Source organism: Tupaia chinensis, unplaced genomic scaffold, assembly GCF_000334495.1.
Source record: "Tupaia chinensis unplaced genomic scaffold, TupChi_1.0 Scaffold143584_1, whole genome shotgun sequence".
Lineage (NCBI taxonomy): Eukaryota > Metazoa > Chordata > Mammalia > Scandentia > Tupaiidae > Tupaia > Tupaia belangeri.
The window spans coordinates 2,763,524-2,787,865 of record NW_006203430.1 but is presented as its reverse complement, the minus strand read 5'-3'; the positions used below and the strand labels follow the sequence as shown (position 1 = coordinate 2,787,865).

Sequence of the window (24,342 nt, the reverse complement as noted above, 5' to 3'; positions counted from 1 at the left end):
GGTGAAAGGGGAACTCTTTTACACTGCTGGTGGAAATGTAAATTGGTCCAGCCACTGTGGAGAAATATTTGGAGATTCTTCAAAAATCTACAAATAGAACTACCATATGATCTAGCAATCCCACTCCTTGGTATCTACCTAAAGGACAGAAGAATTCTTAATCAGAAAAATGCTTGCACATTGATGTTTATTGCAGTACTCTTCACAATTGCTAAGACATGGAACCAACCCAAATGCCCACAAAGAGCTGAATGTATTAAAAAACTGTGGCACATATACTCTATGTATTTGAGCCATTAAAAAACAAAAACAAAACAACAAAACCCTGGCTTTTGACAGAAAGTGGAAGAATATGGAAGATTTACTGTTGAGTGAAGCAAGTCAGGCTATGAAGGAGAGACATTGTATGTCCCCACTTAATATATATACTGAGTATCCGCACTCTATGACTGAAACTGATTGACTAAAGGATACAGAAACAAGGTAAATGAATGTAAATAGCAGATACAGAGTTTGTGAAAGAGTAGAGTCTGAGGGAGGACATTTTGAAGAAAAATAGAGAGGCAAAGCTTTAATGGGACAAAGATATGTGGTATTATCTGTTGAAGAAAACTTTATACATTTTTTTAATCAACTTGACTAGGGAGGTATGTTCACATGTGGAAATATTCACTTTGTAAGCTAAATAATGTGATTGAATGTATAAAGAAAAATGAAATAAAAAATGAAGTATCATAAAATGGCACTTAAATCACAATGCCCTTCTTTTGGTAAACTGGAAGAAAAATTTGATTCTTAAAAAGTGAACAGAATATTAGACTTCACTGAGTCACACAAGTAACACGTCTCATGGTCCTTCATGTGTATGTCACATTTCACTGTGTGGCAGAGTAATCTTTCAGGGTGGTTATAAACAGATCAGTTTCCTTTGTTTTATGGTGAAGTATATTCAGATGAGTTAATAATAATTATCATTAGGTTCTTAGATAAACAGAGAAATACCTAACTAATCTTGGGAGGTGGGTAGAGTTGTAGTCATGAAGCAGTGCACTATTTATTTATGATATCAATTGCTGAAAACTTGCAAATGCACAACTTGCTATATGTCATCCAATTTTAAAATGCATTGGAGAAATCAGAATTTATAGAAATTCTATTTATGATTTTGTTGATAGAGGCAATCATTAAATCCTTAATTTAGTTTTCATGTAAAATGATACTTTTCATGAAATCAGATTTGAATAAAAGAGATACAAATAAAGAAAAAGCTAGAAGGCCAGGACTGATCTTAGAAGTAACACAGACTACCTACAGGTATTGTCTATGGAGTTGCACAACAAGAGCAACTCCTTATGTACTGGGTCATCAGAAAAGTCATGATGTATTTTTTTCATAGATTCACGTTTAGCTTGTATAAAGCCACTAGAAGCATCTTAAATATGTCCATTCATTTCATCTTCACAAGAACCCCATTAGGTTGGCAAGCTCAAAGGCTCCTTGCATGAAGAAAAGGTGGTGACAGTGGAAGCAAAGTTTCACTGGTCTTATAGACAGGAAGACAAACAAGGGAGACAACAATGGGTTGTTGCTGCTTTAAAAAACAACAACAACAACACAAACCCACCTTTTAAAAAATCTCAGGTTTATACTTAACAATCTCCAACTTCTAAACCATAATCAATTTTATACCGAAAATCGAAAATCTACTACAGGAAAGTTCCTAAAGCAAAATGCTCAATCATCTGCTGTCTCTCATTACTAAAGATGGTTTCTGTCCTGTTTCACTTTCCCATCTAAGGTAACACACAGTCTTAGAGACAACCTGGATTTGAGTCCCTGTAACAAAGCAGCTAACAGGCTGGCTTGGTGGCACAGGTAGCACATTGTTTAGTGATGCTACATCTGTATCGTGGGTTCAGTTCTCTGGCCAACTGTACATTTTGCATCCATGAACTTGGCTGGCTGGGAGAGTTGGGAGGGAAGTTGCAGTGTGGTACTCTGTTGAGGGTGCAATCTTTCATTATTTTGCTCTCTCTCTCACTCTCATAAAGGAAATAAAAACTTAAAAAAAGAACAAAGTGCCTGGCTAACCAGCTGGCAATATGTAGACAGGTGGATGGCTATAGAAGGAACAATCTGACTCCCCATATAGCTCCAGGACCAAATGAAAAATTTTTAGAAAGTATAACACATTTTCTGAAAATAAATACAATTGCTTTACTAATTATTTTTCCTCGACAGAATAAAAACTTGTCCTTTATCTTTTTCTAAGAATACAGCATGGGTTTTTCAAAGAAGAAGCAGGATAATGAGAAAAATAACATTGTTAATTTGTATTTAACTCTATGTCTAATTTTTTACAAAAGAATATACATTTTTTAATTGCCAGAGGGTGGGTACACTCTCCAGAGACACAAGGAGAGAGACAGAAAGAGAAAGAACCCCTCAATGGGGCATGGTCACTTCACAATCCCTTCTCCTCCACTTCTTTAGTTTGTTGGGATTTGGGCATGCAACATATGTACCTGTGCCTGCAGTATTTTTCAAGCTATGAGGGCTAGGATTCAGGCTATGGTCAGCTATGTGGTATCCAGCTCCCCTAACCATAGGATACAGGGCTGGTCCTCCAAAGAATATTTGATGACTACTTTGAGTAAATCAGGAAATATTAAAAGTTTACTGTGAGGTCTTGATATATTTTTCCTAGTAATAAAAAGGAATTATTAATTATTCCTAATTATTAACTAATATCTAAGAATTAATAATTAGGTAACAGTAAGACAAAGGGCATACAGAAAAAAATGATAGAGAGTAGTAAATAAAAAGAGACATTTTCAAAGCCCACTATGCTAATAAATTCAAGGCAGAATTGATTAAATAAAAATCTGGAGATATTGTATAAAATAAATGAATTCCTGATTTGTATATGAAACTGAAGTAGTTCTATGATACAAGTATTTTCATTTGTTTTTAGTTAACTCTTGAAGGATAAAACATTCATGCTTGCCTTTTACTGACAGGAAATAGTTCCTGTTGTACTTGAAATGTGACTTACTTAGGAAATAACCTTTTTTTTTAAAAAAAAGTAAAGCAATCTATTAGGTTGTCAGAAAATTCAGGATGTATTTTTCTATCTTTTTCTATGCAAAAATGCCTCATGACTTTTCCAATGACCCAGTATTTCTTCCATTTCTTGTGCCTTCATTTTTTTCCCATTCACGTTAGTGAAGTTCTTATTAAGATTTTGGCTCTGATCCTGAGCAACAGAAACTATTCATCAGTCACTTTTTAAATATAACTGTTGAGGAAGCATTCGACTGCAAGAACAACCATCATATAATTAGTTACCAATGACAATAAAAGCACAGAATTAAAATAACTGGGGCTTTCCAGACTGGATAAACAAAGTGGCTGCCATACATTAAAACTGCATCTGCATGTTTAAGAATCAGTTTTAACATCTAGTTGTTGATGTGATTACTGCTCCCCTGTCTATCCCCATGGACAGACATCTAAAAGGATGTTATCTTTACTCAACAGTTTCGCCTGAATGAATAATTTAAAAAATGAGTATTTAAAATGATAATTTTATAAAATTTCACTTAAATGAATACCAGACATTTCACTGAAGTAAATACCATATTCAAGGATGAAGTCTTAACTAAGAAGACATATAGTTCTGAAACTAAAGCAACAAGGCCCTAAGAACAAAGAAAATGGTCAGGCTGACTCCATGGTGCAGTGTTTAAGTGCTGCACAGAGGAAGCTGGATCCCACAGGGCTGACCAGGTTTGGAATTCCTGCTCCTGGACTTAAAAAGCACACCAGGTACATGCACACATTCCCAGGATCATGAGAGAATGAATAACTGGAGGAAAAAGATTGAGGCATGAGGAAAAAGCATTGAGGCATGAGAATCCATTGAGGCAAGAGAATCCTCTTTTTTTCTCTCTCTCTCATGCATATGTGCACACAAACCCAAATGTGTCCTCTGACATAAAAAAGAAAATGAAAGTTACCTGAAAATACCATTACCTAATGCACAGAGTCCCCAGCTGTATGATATCAGAAGGTATAAAACATAATTTATGAGAAATATTGCACACTGCAGATTGTATGTGGGTACATATATTCACATGCATATGTGAATGAATATGTGTCTGTGTGTATATTCACATATATGTTTACACACATGTATACATAAAATAAGACTAAAATCACAGAGCATTTTTGCTGTGCAAAAAAAGCACAACAGTTTTGTAAGGCTCATCCTTTATTTAGAGTTGCTCTGTTACTGCCAAATTACAAAGGTTTTCTCTGTTGGATTGTGTCTGCATGTAATGAACAGTGGAGAGGAGAAGAGAGAAATGAGGTGATTCTAAATGAGTAAAGGAAAATTAAGCTTTTCCCTGTCTTATTACAGAAAAAAAAGATTGAATCCATGAACAGATATTAAAATTCTGCCCTAGGTTCTAGTTTACTGGCTGGAATGATGGAATTTGTGTTCTTTCTGACCATCTCAGAATTTAAATAATTTTATGTGACAGAGCTGATGTGTTAATCAATAAAAAGACAACAATCATTTGCATTGAGAGTTTAGTGCAATTTCAAGAATCTGCATTAACCAAGTTGAGTGTTTGGAGTGAAATCAATACACAACCACCTTACTTAGTGAAGTGCATAAATGAAGTACAACTGAATTTTCAACACCAATGAATATGGATTAAATGAAAATCAAATCAATTGAAAGAATGGGTTTTGGAAATCATACAATGACAGTATTTTTGAACACATCATACTGTGCAAAACCCAGGAAAGCAAACAGATGTTCACTTCCATTTCTCCACTTTCTTCTAGTATTTATCTTATCATTTGAGAAACGCTTTCTTGTATTGCAGTTTGATTACATGTGCATTTTGCAAATTTCCAGATGTGTTCAAATGTTTTAATCTACATTATGGTTTTATATTTTAGGTCCATATGATTCCTTAATCAGAGTTCTTATTCCTCTAAACATTTAGTGAAACTGAGAATTTAAATATATCCCATTTAGTTTGTGAGTACTATGGATTTTTTTTTCTAAGCTAGACTTTTTAGATATATTGTTCTTCCATCTATCCAATACATCATCAGTTCCATTATTATGTGTTACATAGTGAATCTCTTAAATAGAATATCCATTTTTCTGCAAAAAAAAAACCCAAAAACCAAAACAAAATGAAATGAAACTAAAGACAAAAACATTAAGCTCTTTTTCTTGTCTTTCTTTTTTTTCTTTTTCTTTCTTTCTTTCTTTGTTTCTTTCTTTCTTTCTTTCTTTCTTTTTTTTTTTTTGAGAGAGATTTTTGCAATAGGGTATGTGCAAGCACTGGAGAGACAGAGACAGATAGGGAGACAGAAAGTGAGAAATCACTCCCCAGGGGGGTTACTATGCTACAATCCCTTCTCCTCCATTCTCCTCTTGGGATTTTGGGCATATATGCACATGTGCCCAGCATGAGTTTCGAGCTGTCGGGTCCAGAACTCAAACTATGTTCAACCACAGGGGAGTCTAGTGCCTTAACCACTATGTCACCTGCCAGTCCCCAGAGAATCTCTTAAGAAATGAAGTGATTATAATTTCACCTCTCAAATTTGTGGCAAAATAATTTACCTATTTAAGACAGGCTTCCTTCCAGTAAATAGAATATCTATCAATCAATTAATCAATTTACTTTTGCCAGAATTCAGAGGCTTCGACCCATGTTAGTCTCCCTGTTTCTTTCTTTCTTTTTTAAATTGCCAATGGGCCCATATACTTGCCAGGTAATGAGTGAGTAAGAGAGAAAGAACCTCCCAAGGAACACAGTCACACCACAATCCCCTCCTCTCTGTTCTTCCCTCTATCAGGATTTTGGGCTTGCACAAACACATGGCCAGCATGTTTTTTAAGTCATTGGGTCTGGGACTTGAACTGCTATTGTCCACGTGGAATCCAGTTCCCAATGCCCAACACTTAACTACTGTGTTACAAGGTGAGCCTAAAGGTGCTATTTTTAGTGGGTTTTCCTGTAATGTGTACTAAATAGTGTCTTAGATATCTTGAGTTCAGTATTATGAATCTGAATAATGAACATAGATAGTAAATTTATTAATTTCAAGATGTTAACTAATACCGTAGAAGAACGCATAATAGAGGCAGAATGCAAAGTTACCCTGGCAAATTCAAGGAACATTTAGCAAATAACAAGATGATATTTAATCAAACCAAAAGAGTGTGGAACCTGGAGACAAGGGTGTTATATCAACTGTGAAGGAGGGTGTGACAACATAAACTGAAATCTTAGTAGACTTAGAGAGCTGAGCCTGATGATCTAATACAAGGTCTGTGGTAAAAGGTAAGTACTTTGGACTCAGACAAGCATTTAGACCTGCATTTTCATATATATAGGAGTAGAAAGACTCTGGACATCTAAAATTAACTATTAAGGTTCCAAAGTCTCCAAAAAATATCCTACCTAGAAATATGGAAAAGCAAACAACAACGAAACTTGGTTAGGCATATGACAGGGAAAAAAAAATGAACCACAGGTTAGAATGCACCTTACTTTTTAATAGGATAAGGTAGGGGGACAGGGCTGAGGTAGCTTGCCCAAGTAGATATCATTCAAAACTAGACTTGGGGCCCAGCACCTATGGCATAGTCAGTAGTGAACCAGATTGCAGAGCTGGACACCACTTTTTTACCACAGTACTGGTACCTAACCTGATTGGCCTGAAAATGTTCCAGGTGTGTGCCCAGGATCCCAGATGACTAAAGGAAGGGGATCACTGTGTGACTAAGCCCTATGGAAGGTGCTTCACTCCCTTTCTCTCCTGCATATGTATATACCCTGTTATGATTGAAAAGACCAAATTGGGCTGGCTCCATGGCTTGCTGGTGAAGGCATCTGAATCTTAAATGGCCTACTATGCAATTTGATTGTAGACCTTGTGGCCTGAGAAACACACTGAGAGTGTGTATGTGTGCATGCCCAAAAAATTGAAAGAGGAAGAAGTGGTGGAGAATGGACTGTGACATGAGCATTCCCCATAGTGAGGAGGTACTTTCTCCTCTTCCTCTGTGGCAAGTGTATGTGCCTTACGGCAAACAAACAAAACCAACTGAACTTGGAAAGAGGATTACAAAAACATAACTGGAAGTCTGGTGAAAAGGGCTTAAAGAGGAGTGTTGACTGTAGCATAGAGGTAAAATAACATGTTCTGGAAGACTGATCCCACTTGGGAGGGCTCCAGAGTTATATCCAGCGACCTCCCTAAATATGCTGGGCATACATGAGCCTGTAACCCAGGGTTGGCTGAGCCTATGGATAGACTGTCCATGAAAACCCTGTAGAGGTTGCTGAGTGCCTGTCCCCTTGGAAGAAAAGAATAAATAACCTTTTTTTTTTTTTTATAAAGAGTTTGAAAGGAAGATGCAATTAGAATAGAACATGTGTAAGTATAAAGCAGAAAAGGAAATAACTAGCTGTATTTGAGAAATGGTTAGAATGTCAGCTTTCTTCAGTCTAGCCTCGGAGCTGGGTGACTTCTAGCTTTGCATTTTGTTGTGAGGCTCTGCAGGAGAAGACTGAGTCTTATCTTAATGATTTGTTATTGCTGAGTCCAGGCAACTAAAATGGCCAGAAAACAATGACACTCCCAAGCTGATGGTCAGAGTATAAACTGTCATTTAATAAATTTCATTTTGATGCTCTGCCACAGATACACTTGTGTCTCGGATAGCAGCTAATATGAGTCTTGGGCTAATAGGACTGGTGCAGTCGCTCAGCACCGTGTAGTACACATCACCGCACAGGGCCTGGGTAGTGCCTCCAGCAATAACGGGATCTTAGACTTGGACTAGACTTTTACATGTACTTCACAGTGCTCTGTTCTCATACATTGTACCCATAAATAACAGGCATAAATCCCTTACCGGAGCTACTATGTTGCATAATTCACCAGAAAAAAACTAAAAATTGTTTCATAAATTTTTGTAGCTTTTTCAAATAAAAATGTCTGTGATTGGATCCTAATGTTATCTGACTTCACTATCAACTAATACTATCTGGTTTTTACTTTTGAATTTGTGAACTGAGACGTGTATATATTTTATCAAGTAGAAAGAGGTCTGATTGCCCCATGGTACTGCAATGAAACATGATTAAACAGAGCCTGGTTTCAAAAGGTTAATGAAATTAAATTCTACAAAAGGAACACAGAAACACACCCTATATAGCATTGATGGTGAATATAAACATTTATTGAGAGTATACTATTCAAAGTAATAGATTACTTTGAAGGGAATCTACTTTCATAACACAAAGATAAAATATCTAAATCCCTCTGAAATAAGTATAAATTTCATTTATGTAGATTAATGAGCTTATGACAAGTTCCTACTCAAGAGTTATTCAGGCATTCCTTTGCTCCTTCTTAGGAAGAATAAATTTATTTTATTCATTCACTGTAAAAGTTATACTTTGTCATTTCTTAGCTATACAAATCATCATAGAATAAGAAATTGGGCCTAGATGTTAGCAATAAACTTAAATCTGTTCAAATAAAGACTTCAAAATGTTCTTTCTAATCACCTCTTTTTAAAAAATTTTATATTAATATTCAATTGAGAAATTATCCAATTTACTAAAAGTAAATGACATAAAATCACAAACAAACAAAACCCCAAAAGCCCATTTAAAGAACAGAGCTCAGGACAGGAATGTCATTTGCCCCCAGGCAGATTGCCTTTCATAAGTATAGCCACCTTCTCAAAAGACTGGGGCTTTATTTCTTATTTTTAAAAGTGTAACCTACTTGCTTCAGAATAAAATGCTTTAAATAGCACTTGATCACCTAACATCAAAGCCCTTACAATTTCTTCAGTCAGTTCTTTTAATTAGATCTAACAAAGACACAAGTTCACATACTGGCTGAGGTTTGCAGCAAATCCCTAGAAAACACTGAAGAAATTAACTTGATCTTAGGTTCCTTCTTTCTAGAGTCTGCCCACCCCTCTGCTTTGTACCTGACAGGTGCGCCTCTGCTGTGTGCAGGTTTCAGCATGACTGTCACTGTATTGTCAGTTTGATTCAAAGGTGTCTCAAGTTCATACGCTGGCATAGAGGGTGCTGGGGAAAAAGACATAAGATGGGAGACTTGTTATGTCTGGTTTATCTTAGTTTATTTTCCACTTTCTTTTATGCAGAACATTAAGAACATAGTCCACTTACTTTTAAATTACAGCTACCCTGAGTGAACTTTAAATACATCGCCTACACAGAATAACAGGGACAGTTGCTAAGACCAGTGTACTGACCTCTTTCATCTTGTGTTAAAGTTGGGAGAGAGGAAGAGGGGGGCCTGGGAGGTGTATTAGTGATACTCTGCTTCTTGATTTGTATTCTGCCTAAATGGGAGTAGTCAGCTTGTGGAAACGTATTGAATCGCATGTGCTCTTATAATTGGTGCACTTCTCTGTGCAAAGAATATCATCAATAAAAAGTTAACTTAAAATGCATATTCAAGAAAATCATTTGGATCACAAAATCAAACTTCACAGTTCTCCTATCTACTTTAAGTCAGGGTATCCCATGTACCAAAGATCTATCCGGGAATGGTAGGACGAACCAGGGAGACTTGCTGGAGGTAACTGTGACAAAAGTGGGCTTTACAGGAAAGCATGTGGGTAGAAAACATGGGAATTGAAATAAGAACAGCGTGAGTTTGACTTGTGTTTTGTTTTAACCAGTGTAAAAGCTTAGGCAAATTATCTCTGGAGCTTCAGTTTCGACTTCTTTCAAAATAGGGGGTAACTACCCTCTATGATTATAATGGCAATTCAAAGAGATAATAGAGAGAGAGAGAGTCAGACAAATGTAATTTGACAAATGTTAGTTCTCCAATGTGAGTCCTACTTCCAAGACTGCTTCCTGGCATTCTTTTTTCTCTAGATTGTTAAGTCTTATTACGATAAGATGACAGAGTGCTTCAGTAATTACGCTCTCTCTGTGGACAAGAAAAATCATTAGATGGAGCTGTGATGTGGGAAGGTACACTATTTTTCTACAATCTACAGGTGGAGGTACCTGATGAGGAAGCTAGAGACTTTTTTTTTTCAAATATAGTTTTTAAAATGGTCTATATATATATACACACACATATATTTATTTAGTTTTTATAGACACATACACATATATATAAATACACACACACACACACATTTATGCATGCTTTTAGGTAACAGACATGAGTTATTTCTCAGTTCCATTGATTGAATTTTTCCAGCATTAAAAATTCATTCTAATTTCATTAAAAATTAACTCCAATTCATAACACATTTTGTCTATGAGAGCAGTTCCCTCTCTTAGGACCATGAAATAGAAAATAGGGCCCATAACCCAACTTCTTAAAAAGGATAAAAATCAAATAGTTAACCCTGATGAGCATGCACAGGCTAACTAAAATGTCAAGTTTCTTTGCTTTTGGATAGAATTATGTGAACTTGCTATGCTAACAATGTTCAAACTAATATTGATCCAACTTTTCCTCTTATAAAAATGGGAAAAGTAAATTAATTTTTTTTAATAAAATACCCTCTTTCAAATAATAATTTTTGAAATATGGTTTTCACCAACGAAAATTTTTAAAGTGTACTTGGAGGTCTACATATTGACATATATTTTCTCCATAAATCCCTGTGATAAATGAATGCCCTAGATAATAACATCTTAATTTAAATAAAGGGGTAAGTAAATTCATTGATCAAATCAAAGAGGAAATCCATGGAAAAATTATAACTAGAATCCAGATTTTCTGATTTCAAATCCTGTGTTTCTACCCACCTATTTGTACAACTCCCATTACTTTCTTTTCTCCCAAGGACTTCCTTCTCTTTTGCAACTCTCTGTACTGTCCCTATCACCTAATGTTTTATACTGAATAACAAATATACATTAAATTTCAAGTCAAGTTTGTGTACATAAATAAAATCTCATATAATAAAAAATGACACTGGGGCCAGCAGTTAGCGTAATGGCTATGTCACTGGACTCCCACGTAGTCGACCACAGTCCGAGTCCCGGACCCAGTGGCTTAAACTCACGCAGGGTGCGTGTGCGTCTGTGCCCAAGATCCCAGGAGGAGAATGGAGGAGAAGGGATTGTGGCGTGGCCATCCCCCCCAGGGGGTGATTTCTCACTTTCTATCTCTCTGTCTCTCTCTGTCTTTCTCGCAAGTGCACGAGCCCTATAGCAAAAACCTCTTCAAAAAAAAAAAAAAAGATAAAAAAAAATGACACCTTAAATTATAATGGCTTATAAACAAACTTCTAGGTCCAGTCATGGTGGTGTAAGCAAGTGAGGACATGGCTACACTATACTGGAGCAACGTGGTAGGCCTAGGTTCAGTTCCTGGACCAACCTAAACAGACTGGCAATGGTAGCATATGCCTGTAATCCTGGCTAGCTGGGAGGTTGGGGCAGGAGAATGGCAACATGGTCGAGACCCTGGCAAGAGAATTTTTCTCTTTCTTGTTAAATTAAAAAAACAAACAAAAAATGTAATATTAGAAAAAAACAAAATTGCAAACCTCCCTCCCTCAAAACCTAGCATAACACTTATAATACTCTTGTTAAAACATTTCTTTCCTTTAATCCCAAAAAAAGCTTTTTCAAAACTAGGAATGAAGGGGATCAGCAGTTGGCATAATGGCTATGTCACTGGACTCCCATGTAGTCAACTGCAGTTTGAATTCTGGACCTGGTGACTTAAACTCATGCCAGGTGAGTGCCCGTGCATGCCCAAGAGGAGATTGGAGGAGAAGGGATTGCAATATGGCCATCCCTTCGGGGGTGATTTCTCGCTTTCTGTATCTCTGTCTCTCTCTGTCTTCTGGCAAGCACACATGCCCTATAGCAAAAACCTCTCCAAAAGAAAAAACACACACATACACACACAAAAGAAAAATGTAGGAATGTGTGTGTGTGTGTGTGTGTGTGTGTGTGTATACACAGAATAAATATGATTGAGCTAACCTGGCTGATAAAAAGTTACTTCTACCCTACCTATGCCTAACCCAAATAATCAAAGTCAAACCTAAAATAATTCCCCACTCATACCCAAAAAGAAAAAAAAAAAAATGTTCATGGAATTTTGTTTATAGCTGTTACATATCCCATACCAGATGGCAACTTCATTTCCTCTAGTGTGAAGTACAAAGACATTTTCTGCACAGTTGAACATGCCCAGAAATATTTCTCAAATCACGTCTTTTGTTGGATGGCACAATTGTGTTTCCAAAAGCAAAAAGCTGCAAACTTTAAGTGCCTAGTGCCATCCTGCATGTTGCCTCTCTCTTAGGATGGGAAGGTGCTAATGGTGAAGCTACCAAGGAAGGCTGATCCTTCCAGAAGTGGGATCTACATGACACTGCCTTTCTGCTGGGCTTTCACTCGTTCGTGGCCCACTGCAAAGACTTTTCCAACATTTGCTTTGGTAATTTGGGATTGTGAAGGGATAAGAGTTCCTTAACAGAACCACAGTTACCTCTCCAAGACCAGCTGCTCTAACAGTGGCTACTGTTTTAGGACCTGAAGCTCCCAAATGATAAGATTTGCACTATTTTACTTAGCTTCATGAGTCTTATTTTTAGGCATCCAAAGTATCAATTTGAATAAAATATGCTAGTTTGGACAAGCTTTGTGTATTTAACAATGGGAATAAAAATGTACAGAAGTGTCTTTTCAAAAAAAGACATACTCATGAATGTGCAATACCTGATATTTTGGTGGTGAACTGGTTTGTTGCTGGAGGCCCAAAACCCTTAGCCGTGCTCGCCCGGATGGTAAAGGAGTATGTAGTCCCCGGATACAGTCCAAAAAACAGAAAATGGGTTTCATTTCCCAGTTTTGAAACTCTTCCACTTTGATTGGATAAGTCAATTTCTGGGTCAAAGGAACTGACTGCTTTGTAGGTGATCTGCAAAAGAATAAGAATGTGATAAAATATCTGGAGCAGATGGACCTAGATTGCATCTTTATCCAATAAACCCTCCTGATGTATGCACTGTCAGACACTTTGTGATAAGCTCTCCTCCTCACTTAGGCTCTTCAAATCCTGCAGCCAGTGGAGGGGTGCAGGAACTCAGCCAAAACCCTTATGAGTTATTGCTTTATAGACAGAGGAACTTTAAGTCAGTAGATTAGAATATAAAGGATGAGTTCAGGTTTAAGTTAATACCTTCAAGTTTGCTTTCAAAATATCATTTTGTAAGACCACAATTACAATTGATTTAAAATAAAATAACAAAATAAATATACAACTAGCTCAAACAGACAAGGCTCTGTCAAGGGTAAGGTCGCATCTTTAATCTAGTGCATATAATTTGATTTAGCACTGAATTAGATTATTGTCTATTGGGAACAAGGATACTTAGAAGTATTTTCATCAAAGGGCAAAGGCAACTGCTCCAAAAATAAATCCTGCAGACATGCCAGTAGTTGCTGATGATATGAATGGAGTGCTCATAATGGGTCAGATTCTCTCTTTCTCTCGCTTTTTTTTTTTTTCCCCCTTTAGGGTAAAGCTGGCCAACAGAGCTTTCAGTCATAATGGAAATGTTAGATTCTGTACTAGTTTAGAATGGTAGCCACCAGCCACATGTGGCTACTGAGAGCTTAGATTCTGGCTAGGGAAATGCAGGAACTGAACATTTTATTTTATGAGGAGGAAATTGTCAACAAGTTCATGGAAAATGCTTATTATGAAAAAAGCATACATGGATTTAAAAAAATATTTGGTACCAAAATAAATTTATACTTTAATTTCATATTCCACAAACTTTGAAAGTCCCCTTTTAATTTTAATTAAACTAAAATTGAAATTGTCATGTTTGAGTGTTGGCTGCCATATCAAATGGTAGCTCTAGTTTCCATGATATTTGCCCCATAACAGGGATTCAACACTTGCTGGATGAGTCTTGACTGTTTGAAAATAAAAATAACATAGGTACCTTTAAATTCTGCATTTTGAGATGACTTCTTATAGAATTTCACTATGAGTTATTCATCAACTATTCAAGAACATGCACTTTAGTGATGATTACTAACTTCTCCTGGTGATAATGATTTAATTTTTAAACGTGGCATATTCAAAAGTTTTAAATTGCAAAACTGAGCACTTTTCTGCTTTTAAACAGGTAAACTTACTTATAATTTATGTGCATGAATGCTAACACTGTTATTATATGAAGCGATTATTGACATTCATTCTTCTTATACCATGTCATTACAATTAAGAAGACCTCTCTGAAAGAATATTTAGATTGAAGCAACTAAGCTTTGGCAAGAAAATGCTTGCTGTATATATTAATCACTACAGCATATGTCACTACCAGAGTCAGGCAATGTATCTGTTGTTAACCCTCTAACAGACTTCCCCTGTGTGGAAGTCAAGAAGAGATAAGACCAGATCTACCACCCAGCTGCTGTAGGAGGAACTTCAGCCACATAGCTGTTGTGCGCTTCCTTCCCTCATTAGTTCTCCATCCTGATATTCCAGGAACAAAGGAGAGTTCAAAGAAGGCAGATCTAAACTGTGACAACATAATTGCTCCCCACGCTTTATTCAATCATTCATGAATGCATTCAAAACATGTTAGTTGAGTGCCTCTGATGTGCCAAGCACTGTGTTCTGAGTTGAGGTCTCACATAGTGATTTAGGTATCATACTGTCCTAATGGAGAGACCAGCCTGGATGAAAGGGAGAAGTGACCCAAGAATTATGACACAGTATAAGGAAATTATGAGCTAGCACTGCCCACTAGGGCTAGATTAGTCTTCTTGTTCATGTTCATGAAAAATTTGATTATGAGGGAACCAGCAGTTAGCGTAATGGCTATATTGCTGGACTCCCACGTAGTCGACCGCGGTTCGTGTCCCGGACCCGGTGGCTTAAAACTCACGCCAGGCGCGTGTGCGTATGTGCCCAAGATCCTGAGAGGAGAATGGAGGAGAAGGGATTGCGGCATGACCATCCCCCCTAGGGGGTGATTTCTCGCTTTCTGTCTCTATGTCTCTCTCTGTCTGTTTGGCGAGCGCACGCGCCCTACAGTGAAAATCTCTCCAAAAAAAAAAAAAACTAAAAAAAAAAAATTTGATTATGATAAAACTATGCAGAGATTTCAAATTTTTTTACACCCAAATAAACCTGTACTTTAATTGCATTTTCCATGCATATTTTGAAGGCTCTACACTGCATAGAAGAAATGAACAGAGAGAAGAGTGTGATGGGGACACGTGGGTATATACACAGCCAAGTAGAATGGTTAGGGAAGCGCCCACTGAGGTGTTATTTAAGTAGAGGAGAGTAGAACTTTGTGAAATAGCCAGATACATCAGACTGTGTGCAAGAATAGCATGAACTCTGGTTGTGAAGCCAGGGGTGCTGAGCACAGTGAATGAACAGAAAGATGGTCTGTGTGACCCCTGGGGGACTGGAGAGGTGGTCAGGGGTAACACCATGTAGTGCTCTGTACCCAAGATAACAAGCTTTGGTACATATAATGGGGGACCCTATGGACATTCTGAAGTTTGAAAAATGATCTTATTTTTGCTTACAATAAAAAAGATCACCTTGGCAACTAGGTAGAGAACTGATTTGATGGGAGGGGACAACAGGAAGTAGGAACTACTGAGAAATCCAGGGCCGAGAGCTATAGCACAGACCAGAGAATAGAGTGGTTCAGACTAAAATGGGACAGTAGAGGCACCAAGAAATGAAAAAAGTTGGCTATTTTTAATGAAAATAAATGGAACTCAGTGGTAAAGTGAATGTAAGAAAAAGGGGGAGAAATTAAGGACAGGTTCCATGTTCGACTTTCAAACAAATGATTGTCCTACTTGTTGAAATGGGATGGAAGAGATGAGGAGAAATTTATAGCTGGATGATATACCAGGTCTGAAGTTCCGATAACAATCAGATGGACCTATGTATATGACATAAAGCCAAGAGAGGTCTAGGCTGGAAATGGAGAATTGGGGGTTGATAAGCCTTGACGTTTTGTGATAGTTTAGGAACTGGTGAGATTAATGGGGAAGGGAGCTTAGAGAGAAAAAAGAAGGGGCCGAGGACTGTGCCCTAATGAGCACTGATATTGAACATACGAGAATGGAAGAAGAGCCAACACAAGAGTCAGGAAAGCAGGGAGAAAGTCCGAAAAGAAAGCTGATACAGAAGCCAAAGGGGAATGGAAAGAAAGAAAATATTTTAAAAAGGCAAAGTTTTTATTTATTTTATATTCATTCACTGTATATCATTACACATACAAACAAAAGAAGGAAATGGTTTTAAAGATGTTAAGAGTTTGGGTGAGATTGGGACAAAAGAGTACCCATGTGTGTCTCAAGCAGAGTCACACTTTTGCTCACTAGTAAAGCCTTCTGCCTCTGGTCTACAATCACTAGGTCAGAAGAATGCTTGTCATTGCAACTGGGTTTATACAATTCATTTGGCAACACATCGCAGAGTGCTTCAAAATCTCTTGCTTAGCCATAAATCAGATTTAAATATGCGAGAGGAATTGGGATATTTCCTATAATTGTAGCTCCCTTCTGAGGAGTGAGTGATGTCTCAGTCTTCTTTCTAATCCCACTGTGATCAGTAAATGTTTGGCACTCAGTACGTATTTTCCTAAAAAGCCTCCTGGGGAGAACAGGTGTGTGCACATGCTCCTGTAAACACTCACTCTCCTGCATGTGGGATCTTGGCTTTGCTAGCCAATACTCTACTCAAGCCCTTGCTGTTCCCTTGGGGTTGGCAGGTTTCAGTTGCTCAGAGTCATGAAATTGCAGGATGAGCTACTCTGGAGGTTCTTGGTTGTCTTTTAGCCATTACCCTTTGATAACTGTGTAAAAGTTATAGATTCTATTTTCCCTAACCCTAAAAAATATACATATACCCTAATTTAGGCAATCTTACAATTTCATATCTTCTCTCTCTCTCCCAACAAATGCATATGGTTGTATGCAAAGTGTCAGAGTTCCTGAATTTCCCCCTCAAGCCCACTGAAAGAATCTTGGAAGTCTGACTACTAGGAATGAAAAAAAGTTCCTCAGGAACAAAGGCAACCAGTGCTACAATGCTACTGTCTGCCATGGCATCGATACTCAGTGAAAATCTGCAGGCCTGAGTAGTTCAAAAGGGCACACAATTTACCTCCATGCTCAAACCCAATATACTTATTCTTTTGGCCTTCACTTTTTTCATGTGTTCATTCAGCAGATGTTTATTTAGTGCCTATTAAGTACTTAATACATACTTAAGTACAGCAGGAAACTCCCAGAAGGGAAGTTTGAGAAAGCTTTCACACTTGCACTGGATCACTGGCTGAGGGTTGAAGAAATTGTAATGTAGCCCCTGTAAGGAATATTGCTGCCTCAGCACTGGGTGGAGGTATCTTTATAAGATGTCCCATGTCAAAAGCAAAATGACACACTAACACCATGTGTGGGGTTAGATCCATGTGAAATGGAATAGATTGCTGCTATTGGATAATTTCTGATTTACAAGCAAGTACTTGAAATCTTTTAAAATTGTCTTCACCATCTCAACTTTTAGTCTCAAATTCTAAACTGAGATACTCATAGAAAACCAAATAGAGTAACATACAATCTTCGACCATGAGGAAATAAAACTCTTCTAGAGAGTGTGCATTGACTGTAACTCCAGCCAGCATGGGGGAATTAACAAAAGGAAGGTGTTGTGATAATTCAGAAAATTCTTAAGAGAACAGAAAGGTCTGTATACATGGCTCATTGTAGTCCAAGATAAAAATAATGAGAGATGAAATAATAATTATAAATTGAGGTTATATCATGGAAAGCCTTGAATATTGAAAGCAAGCTCCCTAATATGGTCACTAAATTCTTACTTCAATAGTGTCTAACTGAACCAGTTTTCCAGACTCAGGATCTCAAGATGTCTTCAATTCTTGATTCATGAATAGACCAATCAGTCAACAAGTACAGAACATTGTGCTTTACTATGTATCCCAGCAAAATTGAACTTGGCACTCCTATTCACCCAGAATGAGGGCTCAAGTTTGGTACTTACTTCATTCTTTCTATAGTTAACTGCTTATAGAACTGTTACTTCTAGGAGAGAAAGGACTTTCTCTTTTCTACTTTTTGTCTTCTTTGAATATCTGACTCATACTAAATACAAATAAATAAATAAATAAATAAATAAATAAATAAATAAATAAATAAATATCTAGTGGTAGGCTTGGAGGCAGAGTGGTAACAGAGTTACCCAAGCAATGCTGAATCCACATGTGGAGGATTGCGGGTTTGGTTCCTCAGTTGACTTGTACATGCTTGGTGTGATGCTGGCTGGCTGAGAAGGCTGGAGGTGATCACAGCAGGACATACTGTTGAAGGTACTTGTCTTTCCCTCCCTCTCTGTCTCTGTCTCTCACTCTTATGACAGAAAGACATAAATGTGAGAAAAAAAATCTATTAGTGTATTACCCTCATGACCAGGAGTCTGCAATTTACTTGGTTGACAATTGAGAGGTAAGTAAGTGAAGTACAATACAAAGAAAAGTCTTGGAGATAGACCCTTGTGGATCTGGGAGTATTACTGAAGGATACACTTCTAGCAATAGGCTTGATATGCAATGTTTGGATTGCCATAGAGACTGTCAAATTGTCCAAAAGGAGGTTGAAAAGTATGTATTTACATTGATGGTCAATGGCTGCACACATTTCTCCTTATCACTGACTAACACTAGTTATTACAGAAATGTAAACTTTTCAGTACTTGTTTTATTTCATTTCTTAATCACTAATAAGGCTGGGTAGGTTACATGTCATCTGGACAATTTTTTAGTGTTTTCTCTTATTCTTTGCTCATTTTTTTCCCTAAAAAGGTGTTTTTTTTCTTTTCCTTATTAATATGTATAAAATCTGTGTATTACAACCACTAACCTATTGACTACTATAAATTTTGAAAATAATTTCTCCAAGTCTTGTGCTTATATTCAGACTTTCTTCATGGTACCATTTTTTATTTAGAAGTTTAAATTCTTATATAACTGTACCTGTCAATTTTTTTTTTTGATGACTTCTGGGTTTTATGTTAAGCTCAGAAAGATCAAAATGTCCTCCTGTAGCTTTTAGTGTTTTGATTTTTTTAAAGAATTATTTTGTTTAAATGTATTTATTTATTTTAATTTCATAAGAGAGGGACAGTGAGAGAGCAAGAGAGCGAGAGAACACATGTGGGAGAGAAGTGAGAAAGCAAGATGCCAAGTCTAGGCTTTGAACTGTAGTCTTATCATGTGGGAACCCAGCACCCTTAACCATCAAGCCACCCACCAGCCTCTCTTTTAGTGTTTTCATAAGTTTAACTTTTGTGTTTAGATCATTGCATTTACTTTTGTATGATGTGATGTGAGGGTCTTATATGCCATAACGTATATGAAATTGCATTCATTTATATTCACAAATGAGCTTGCACTATACTTTCTGCTTTGTAAAATTTGGAAAGGACATGCATCTAGTTGTTAATAGTAGTTATCTCCAAAAACTGAAATTCAAAGCAAGGATATTTTATTTTGAATACTTCTATAGAACTGTTATTACACTTACAACTTGACAAAATGAAAGATTTTGATAGCTGTTGAGGAAAGGTGTAATTATCAGACCTAGGCTTCAGGAAGATAATTCTGATGAGATTAAATGGTTGGAGTGGGAAGAAAAGGCATGAGAAGGGTTAGAGCCAGACAATGGAAAACTGAAAGAAAAGGCTACTTTGGGGAAGGCCTAGGATGGAAGTTAGAAGAGTATAAAGGAAGCAACAAATAATATACAAAAAAAAATGTTATCTTGCTGCAAATTTTCATAACTCTTTTTTTTTTTTGGAAAGGTTTTCGATATAGGGTGTATGCGCTCACCAGACAGACACAGAGAGACAGAGAGACAGAAAGTGAGAAATCACCCCCCAGGGGGGATGGTCACATCGCAATCCCTTCTCCTCCATTCTCCTCTTGGAAGCTTGGGCATGCACGCACATGTGCCCCGCGTGAGTTTTAAGCTACCGGGTCTGGGACGCGAACCGCTGTCGACTACGTGGGAGTCCAGCGACATAGCCATTACGCTAACTGCTGGTTCCCAAATTTTCATAACTCTTAGAAAATATGATGCTGCCAACATTTTCAGTCATTAATACTTTGGTGTATTTTTCATAAGAGGCCCTAGAAGAGAGAACTTAGGAATGAATCACCTAAACCTGTAGTATATTCATTTACGATACTTACATTTGATCTACTTTTTCTTCTCTCCTTCAATAACTATCCAAGTGCACTAACTGCCCTAACAAAATATCTGTGTCATTTATTACTAAAATTTGTTTCAATCATAATAACTTACATCACCTTCCATTTTTTTTCTATAGTAAAATGTGACTCATGATAAAATACATTTTGTAAGTTCTCTGCTCCTTTTGGGGAAACTACTGAATTTCCTCAGTATGCTGTCTCTTTCTAAAGACTATGATCCTCCAGAGAAGGGATCAAGTCTGGTTCGAACATCAGTCTTTAGTCTCAGTAGAATAGTATATACATGGGGTCTTCAAAACATCTGTGGAAAATATATATTCTCTTTTTTTTTTTTTTTTTGAGAGGTTTTTCACTACAGGGCGCATGCGCTTGCCAGAAAGACAGAGAGACAGAGAGACAGAAAGCAAGAAATAACCTCCCAGGGGGATGGCCACGCCGCAATCCCTTCTCCTCCATTCTCCTCTCGGGATCTTGGGCACACACGCACATGTGCCCGGCATGAGTTTAAGCCACTGGGTTTGGGACTCGAACCGCGGTTGAGTACATGGGAGTCCAGCGACATAGCCATTACACCAACTGCTGGTCCCTGGAAAATATATATTCTGAAAAAACTATGCATGAATTTCAAAATTATTTTGTGCCAGAATAAAGTTGCACTTTAATGCCACTTTCCACAAACTTTTTGAAGTCCCCTCTATACTATAAATGCTACCACATGCTTGGTGAATTATAAATTATAACATGCAGGTATGTTTCAACCAAAGAAGACCTCCTTCCTGAGTCTCCACCAAAGGCCCTAAAGAACTGGGGAACTCCCTTCCTATCTCCTCCTAGAAAACATGGTGGCCAGAAAATTCATACTTAGTAATTTTGGGTTGTTGTAAAAGTCATGATGTATTTTTTCTGTTTTTCTATTCAAAAAGTCATCGTGACTTTTCTGACAACCCAGTAGTTCTGGTTCACACATTGGACTTTTCTCCTTTTGGTACCTAGAAAAATGAACTGACCTGCTCAACTTGTAAAATACTTTTTAAGACCCTGATTTATGGCAAATTCATGCTTCCCCATCATACTAGCACTTAGATCATTGTTTGACTGCGCTATCCTGGCTGCTGAATCCGACAGATGAATGGTTTATTTCTTTGAATTATTGTTTCTATGGCAAAGTTACTTATCACACAAAAATGCACATCCAATGGCATTGAAAGAGGGAATCTGGCTCTTATTTTCTGTCTACCTAGATAGCAACATGTGGCTTTCAAGAAAAGTAAACTTATTTCTTGGAAATTAAAGTTGAATACAAAGACTATGCCTTTTCTAGAAAAAAAAATGTCATTATTCTTAGGTAAGAATTCCTAATCCTGAGACTTAAAGAAAGTCATGGGTCAAAAATATTAACAGAAGATTTTGATCCCTGGGGAAAAAAAATAAATAAATTGCTTGATTCAATTATAAAGCTTAGTTCTATACAGACTGAGCTACAAATTTTATAACACTCAATTCTATTACAATAAAGCAGCTGATGAAAAGCATCAATAACAGTCCAAAAATCAACTTTTTTCCTTTTTATCTTTCTTCATTTTGCTTTCAATTAAATTTCTTTTTTGGTATTTCAATACCAATTTTCAAAAGGTATAAGGAAACATAAATGTGAGGCTAGTAGGGTCAGAGAAGGGGGTTTACCAGTGATTACTGTCTGACAGCTAATCTGCACAGGCTTTTGTCAGTAGTTCTGAAAGGTATTCAAGCAAAGGCTCCATATGAGGATCTGCCACGATTTTTAGAAACCTTACAACATATAATTTTGTTGAATTTGCATTCAAATAAATGCTAGCTTAAAAAAATGCACCTGCTTGTTTCTATGACAATAGGCATAGTGAAGTGATGCTCACACAGATGTGGTGATGAATGTCACCCTGCGATTGCTGTTACATTTTTCCTTGAACAATTCATCAAATTCTTCTCTGCTATCTATCATTCAACTATTTGATATGCCTCAGTAGACAAAACTATGTCACAGAAGTCGAAAGGATGTTTTGTAATACTAAGAAATCAAAAGACATTATTCTATTGTTACCCTGAGACAATTTTTATTGACTTTGCTAATTGGATAATCAGCATTCTTCTACAATTCAGGAGTAAGATATTTCTTAGCAAAGTAAGAATAGGATTGTATGGTTGCCTCCTAATAAATGCTTATTTTAAAAATGCTCATTGATTGGGACCAGCAGTTAGTGTAATGGCTATGTCGCTGGACTCCCATGTAGTCGACTGTGGTTCCAGTCCTGGACCCGGTGGCTTAAAACTCATGCCAGGTGCGTGTGCATGCCCAAGATCCTGAGAGGAGAATGGAGTTGAAGGGATTGTGGCGTGGCCATCCCCCCTGGGGGGTGATTTCCTGCTTTTTGTCTCTCTGTCTCTCTCTGTCTGTTTGGCGAGCGCACACGGTAGCTAAAACCTCTCAAAAAAAAAATGCTCATTGATTTTAATAAAAGCTCTTTAAAAAATGTTTTGCTGTGTCTTAACATGCAACAACATACTATCTGGAAACATCCTGCTCATTGTAAATATATACATTAAAATTATTTTCTAAAATTTTTGCTTCTATGAGATAAACATAGCTATTGTAAGCATTAAACTTCTTAAATAGCAGTATGCCATTATGTATTTTTAAATACTAGGTAGCCTAGATGATCATTAGAAATTATAATGAAAAGTTAAATTGCTAGCAAATGTATATACCTCATATAAAGTGATGACACCATATGTTTGAGTTGGTTCCCTCCACTGAAGAAATATCTTCTCTTCAAAGGTACTTCCTTGGATGGACTCAGTAGGAACAGCACCTGGGACTAAATGAAGGTGGGGAGAGATAAATGAGTAATAAACAAACAAATAAAGCAGAAGTTTCTAGTTTAGGTAGGTTTTAACTCTTTATCTATGCACAAGATTTTAATAATTGTTGAGAGATACTTTGAATTTTCTTTTTAAAAATCTAAACTCCAAAACTTTAACTATCTGAAATCTAACACCATTTTAGCTACATCACCCTTGCAGAAAAAAATAAATTTCAACATCTTTTTCCTTAAAGTTTGAATCAAGTAGACAGAGCTCGGTAATTATCTTATAAGTGAACATCTTCATTTTTCCAATAGAAATGAAGATATGGAGCAATGAGAATTCTCATATACTGTGAGAATACAGCCACTGTGGAAAGGACACATAGACTGTAAGACTCAATAATCCTACCTCCAGATATAGTCCCTACTAAAATTATTGTACATATATATCAGAAAACTTACACAAGAAATTTTTTGAGAGAGAGATTTTTGCTATAGGGCATGTGTGGTTGCTGGTGAGACAGTAAGAAAGAAAGCAAGAAATCACCCCAGTATGGCCACACCACAATCCCTTCTTCTCTAGTCTCCTCTCAGGCTTTTGGGCACACATGCACACATGCCCAGCATGAGTTTTAAGCCAATGGGTCTCGGACTCCAACCACAGTCGACTACATGCGAGTCCAGTGACATAACATTACAGCATCTGCTGGTCCTACACAAGAATGTGAAAATAGTAGTGTAATAAACTAGAAACAAATCAAATCATTTAATAAATTGCATCATATTCATGTGATAAAATACTGAAAAGATTGAAAATAAATCACATATATACACATCATCATGAATACATTTTATAAGAATAATCTTAGGTGTCAAACATGTTAAAGAATACATTGGGTCATCAGGAAAGTCATAATAGATTTTTGCATAGAAATACATAGAAAAATATGTCATGACTTTCCTGACGACCTAATATATTAACTACATACTAACATGATGGGACTTCAGAAAGTTCATGAGAAAATAAAATTAAAGTATGAGTTTTAGTGTAAAAAATCTGTATTATCCATGTGTAATTTTTTGTAATATACTTTTTCCCATAAACTTTTTGAAGATGCCACCTGAAATATCTATTAAAAAATA

General features: G+C 36.8%; 1 protein-coding gene across 7 annotated transcripts in view; it reads right to left on the bottom strand.

The window, feature by feature from the left end:
• Positions 1-24,342, bottom strand: part of PTPRM (protein tyrosine phosphatase receptor type M) — a 732,676-nt gene that overhangs the window by 371,279 nt on the left and 337,055 nt on the right. For all 7 annotated transcript variants that reach the window (XM_027766560.1, XM_027766561.1, XM_027766562.1 and 4 more), the window contains 3 exons: positions 23,102-23,211; positions 12,798-12,999; positions 9,050-9,152 (listed from right to left, as the gene is read on the bottom strand). In XM_027766560.1, the coding sequence (XP_027622361.1) occupies positions 9,050-9,152; positions 12,798-12,999; positions 23,102-23,211 (415 nt within the window). The remainder of the gene's footprint in view (positions 1-9,049; positions 9,153-12,797; positions 13,000-23,101; positions 23,212-24,342) is intronic.